The sequence below is a fragment of the Octodon degus genome, unplaced genomic scaffold, assembly GCF_000260255.1.
Source record: "Octodon degus isolate 3935 unplaced genomic scaffold, OctDeg1.0 scaffold00052, whole genome shotgun sequence".
NCBI classification, from domain to species: domain Eukaryota; kingdom Metazoa; phylum Chordata; class Mammalia; order Rodentia; family Octodontidae; genus Octodon; species Octodon degus.
The window spans coordinates 1,085,311-1,090,199 of record NW_004524628.1 but is presented as its reverse complement, the minus strand read 5'-3'; the positions used below and the strand labels follow the sequence as shown (position 1 = coordinate 1,090,199).

General features: G+C 39.4%; 1 protein-coding gene across 1 annotated transcript in view; it reads right to left on the bottom strand.

Moving 5' to 3' along the window:
- Window positions 1-4,603: 4,603 nt before the first annotated feature.
- The window catches only part of LOC101559945 (interleukin-36 beta), a 7,094-nt gene continuing 6,808 nt past the window's right edge, over window positions 4,604-4,889 (bottom strand). Inside the window, exon 6 of the mRNA XM_004633218.1 lies at window positions 4,604-4,831. Coding sequence (XP_004633275.1) covers window positions 4,604-4,831 — 228 coding nt within the window. The remainder of the gene's footprint in view (window positions 4,832-4,889) is intronic.

The window sequence follows — 4,889 nt, the reverse complement described above, 5'->3', positions numbered from 1 at the left end:
ACGTTTGCCTAGATAGAGTCTCTGTCCCTAGAAAGACAAGACGAAGACAAGGGTTTGCACACAGGATGACGAAATGTGACTCCAGAGAACAGGAGAGGGTGCTGGCGACGTAAAACAGGGATAGTGGGAAGCCGATAGAGGGAGTGCCTGCATTCAGCCTGCCATGCAACTGAAGTCTGTCTCCTTATGCCTCTTCCTTTGGTTGCTAGCTTGGATCCAAGCAAAAACCATCATTTTCCTCAACCCACAGAAGACAATAATGTATCCAAAGGTAACTGTTGAGTCATTTGAAGACATCATGTTCTCATTTTCTTTCTTCTTGCTACTGCTACACTTTGGGGGAACCATGTACAAGGAACTCAGAATTGGCAAAGTGAGGGATGGCCATCCAGACCCACAGCTCTTCGTCCAGGGTTCTCAGTGGACCAGTTCTTGTCCCTTCTAGTCCTGTGAATTTTTCAAGTGTATTATTTCATGCGCCCTTCCACCACTGTCCTAAGAGCCCCGGAGCAAGCACTGATGCTCCATGCAGCTGCAGTGACAGGCTGTCAGATGAGACCTTCTCAAAGCCTGTTGTGCAGAAATGGCAGCATGAAAGGCAGGTAACCAGAGGACAGGGGTGAGGGGAGGAGAGTCAAGGGGTGTCCCTATCCACACCCAGGCAGTGAAGCAACCTGCATTTATTCAAGAAGGCTAGGTTTTGGAACATACTTTTTCAGGTTGGGAAATTTGACTTCACGAACTTGGCATGCATTGTAAGACCTGATCCTTCCGCTTGTCACGTTCAGGGTGACCCGCATTCTGAGGGAGGGGCCCTCATCACGTACACCTTCATATTCAGGTTCTTATAGTGATAACAGAGTACACATGCTTGCATAGGTTCTCAAGCCATATTACAGGTTTTCTCTAATGGAACACTCACAAAATGAATAGCAGTTTTAACACTTTCCCCATAAAGAGGCTGTAGGTCACACAAACTACTGAAATTCAAAAAACAAACAACAACAAAAAACCAAAAAAAAAACCCCCACCAAAATAAGATTAAGAAAATATTGCTGATCCTTCTATTTGCAATCCCTTTTTCAAGTAAAATAAGGACAATACAATTAGTTCTGCAAACTGCCTGATCTCATTCAAGTTGAGATCAATGACTTTATTTTTCTTTAAATGCATGTGTGTATGTCTGCATGTGCATGCGTAGGTGTGTTGATATGTTTAGTCAGGTGAATCTTTAGGGAAGCTGACTGTACTTCAGTGATAAGCACTAAGGTTTTACATAAATTGAGAATAGGATGTCAAATTGGTCTGGAAATGAACACCATTTAGCAAGTCAACAATTTAAATGCCCAGTGGAAGTGCCGGCTGGTACAACCATTATGGAAATCAGCTTAGAGATTCCTCAAAAGCTAGGATAGGAGGTCCCATTCAAGACAGCTCTTCCCCTCCTAAGTATTTTCCCCAAAGAACCAAACTCATCATACCACAGCAGTGTATGTGCATCCATGTTTATAGCAGCATAATTTGTCATAGCTAAATCTGGGAAATAGCCTAAATGTCCATCAACTGAGTAATGGATAAAAAAGATATGGTATTTTTATACAATGGAGTATTATTCAGTTATAACAAAGATAAATTTGAGGCATTTGTAGATAAATGGATGCAACTAGAGACTATATTGGTAAGTGAAATAAATCAGGTCCACGTGTGCAAACATTGTATTATCTCACGAGTATGAGAATCTGAAAAAGTCATTAAAATCTGAAAGGTACAATAGACACTGTGAAAGGGAAATAATTTGTTCAGTGGAAAGGAAAAACTGGGATGAGGAAAAGGGCAAATGAAAGAAGCAAGAAAGATATATTTATGTATATATGCAGAATAGTTTGGATAATTGTATTGTTGATTTCTGCTGGTCTTTTGAAAGGAGCAGTTAAAGTTTAATTTTTTTCTTTTCATTCTTGTTTTTTTTTTGTTTTGTATTTTGAATTTCTTATAACTTTTTTGTTTGGTAGTGTTTTTTATTTAAATGAATCTTGCAAGTTTCTATCTTGTAGCCTGAGCACCTAATGAGCACCTAATTTAAAGGATAACCAGAGGGCATCATGTATGTAATACAGCAACCATTGTTGAATTCCTATTAAGTGAAATTTTATACTGTTTCTAATACTGTTTTTTCTTTTCTTTTCTTTTTTTTGTATTTTAGGGAAGAGTCTATAGGGTGTTCAGGGTCTTACTACCAGATCAGACTCATAGTGATCCATCTGTTTACAACCTTTCAAGAGCTGGGATTATAGGCACACATCACCATGCCCAGTCTCAATTCCTATCTCAGTGTGTCCTGGGGGGGTGGACCCAAGCCCCTGGCCCCTGCACTTGCTTGCAGGCACTTTAATCCACTGAGCTATTTGGCCAGCCCACTAATGCTGGCTTTTTAAAATCATTATTTTGTGTTCTTTAAAAAAAAGAATGCTCAAACTTTGTCTTTTAAAGAATCTGAATTCCCCTTGGAGCCTTATGTTATCTATCAATTTTATTTGAATCAATAAAATATGCTTGTTTGAAATGGTTTATGTGGAAAGCTCTGACACATTCATTCTGTTCACCACTCCATCCACCCATCGCCACTCAGGAGCTTTGTCCCAAACTTTGTGGGGTTCTTCAGGAGCTTCTAAAATATAATGAATGATTCTTTGGAATATTATTTGCTTTACACTCACCATGTTTTCATATTATTTATTTATTTTGTATTTTAGGGAAGGGTGTGCAGGTTGTTCAGGGTCTCACTACTAGATCGGACTCATAGCGATCTGCCTGTTTGCAGTCTCCCAAGACCTGGGATTACAGGCGAGCGCCACCACGCCCAGTCTCAATTGCCATCTCAGAACACCCTGGGGGTGGGGCCAACACAGTAGGCCTGGAAATCGAACCCCTAGACCCCTGTGCCTGCTTGCAGGGGCTTTAATCAGCTAAGGTATCTGACCGGCCCTACTTACCATGTTTAACACTTAATCATAACCAAATTATCTACTATGTCTCATATTGTTGACTCATGATATTATGAGTACACCACGGTTATCAAGATGTGTAAACTGTCGATTTTACACTCATCTTGTTCTTCAGATTTATTCATTAGGGTATGTGTTCTTTTTTTTTTTTTTTTTTTTTTTTTCTTTTCAGAACCAGGGATTGAACTCAGGCCCTTATTCTACTGAGCCATCTCCCTGGCCTCTGGGGGTATGTGTGCTAATGTTTAAAATAACCATTCATAAAATTAATAAACAATGTGTTTTTTATATAATTGTTGAACAAGAACATTTAGTATCCCCACCTCTGGGCTGGGATGCACATGAATAGGAATGAAGGACACATGAAAGAAGCATGTGGGGCCTGGCATGATGGCCCATGAGTGTAATCTTGGGAGGCTAAGGTGGGTGTGCATCATGAGTTGGACATCCTGGGCTACAAAGTAAGTTCAAGTTCAGCCTGACCTACAGAGCGAGAACCTGTCTCAAAAAAGAAGCATATGGCTTGACTACAGTGCACTTGGCAGCAAATAGAGGCTGGGAAAAGTTCAGCAAAGAATGAGAGTGGCTTGTAGGCTTCCCATTTGATACAGTGCTTAAGTGAGGGTCACAGTGCAGAAGTGAATACCTGCAGGAGGGGATAGTGTCAGGACAGTCAGAATGAAGTGGGCTATGGGTGGGCTGAGCTGCTGATGCCCTCCCGAGGGCCCAGGGGGCTCTTAAGGTGAGTTACTGTAAGCTAGGATCGGAGGTCCCATCCAAGCCAGCTATTCCCCTCCTTGGTATTTTCTCGAAATAACTGAAATCATCATACCACAGTGATGTATGTGCACCCATATTTATAGCAGCACAATTTGTCATAGGTAAATTTTGGAAATAACCCAAATGCCTGTCAACTGAGGAAAAGATCAACTGAGGAATGGATAAAAAATACATGGTATTTTTATTCAATGTAGTAGTATTCAGCTATAAAAAAGATAAGTTTGAGGCTTTTTTAAAGATAAATAGATGCAACTAGAGACTACATTGGTAAGTGAAATAAAGCAGAACCACATGTGAAAACATCATATTATCTCACTATTGTGAGAACCTGAAAAAGTAATGAAAATTTAAAAGATACAACAGATACTGTAAAGGTAAAAAAAAATTGTTAAATAGGAAGGAAAAACTGGGGTGAGGAAAAGGACAAATGAAAGCAAGGAAAATATATTTAGGTATATTGCAGAATAGTTTGAATAATTTTATTGTCAATTTCTGCGGCTCTTTTGAAAGGAGTAATAATGCTTAAGCTTTTCTATTTTACTCAACATTTTTCCCCTTTTGAATGTCTTCTAACTTCTTTGTTATTGTTTGTTTTACTTTTTTCTTTAAATAAATCTTTCATGTTTATGTATGGTAATCTCATTTGAAGACAGCATCATGTAATACAACAACCATTGTTGAATTCCTATTACTTTGTTTAGTGAAATCTTATATCATTTCTAAGGTTTTTTTCTATCACTATTTTGTATTCTTAAAAAAAGAAGATGAGTTATTGTATTTTGAAATCAAAGATTTGATCCTGTCATGGAACTGACAACCTACAGTTCAGACTGTGAGTTCTTAGGATTTAAATAGAAGTTGGTGCTGTTAGTTAAGCCCCTCTCTTGGGTGAGGAAGATGGGTTGGCTTGATTCAGAGGAAGTGGCTATGAACCAACCAGGGTAAGAGACGGACTCAAAGGCAGAGGTGGAGCCCTCCATATTGTGGAAAAAGAGAAAAGATTTTTGTGGTGTCGGATCCCAGTAGAGGTCCATGATCTTCTTCTCCTGGAGAAGAAAAGAAACTTATTAGTGAGGAGGAAGAGGAGGAGGAGGAGGAGGAAGA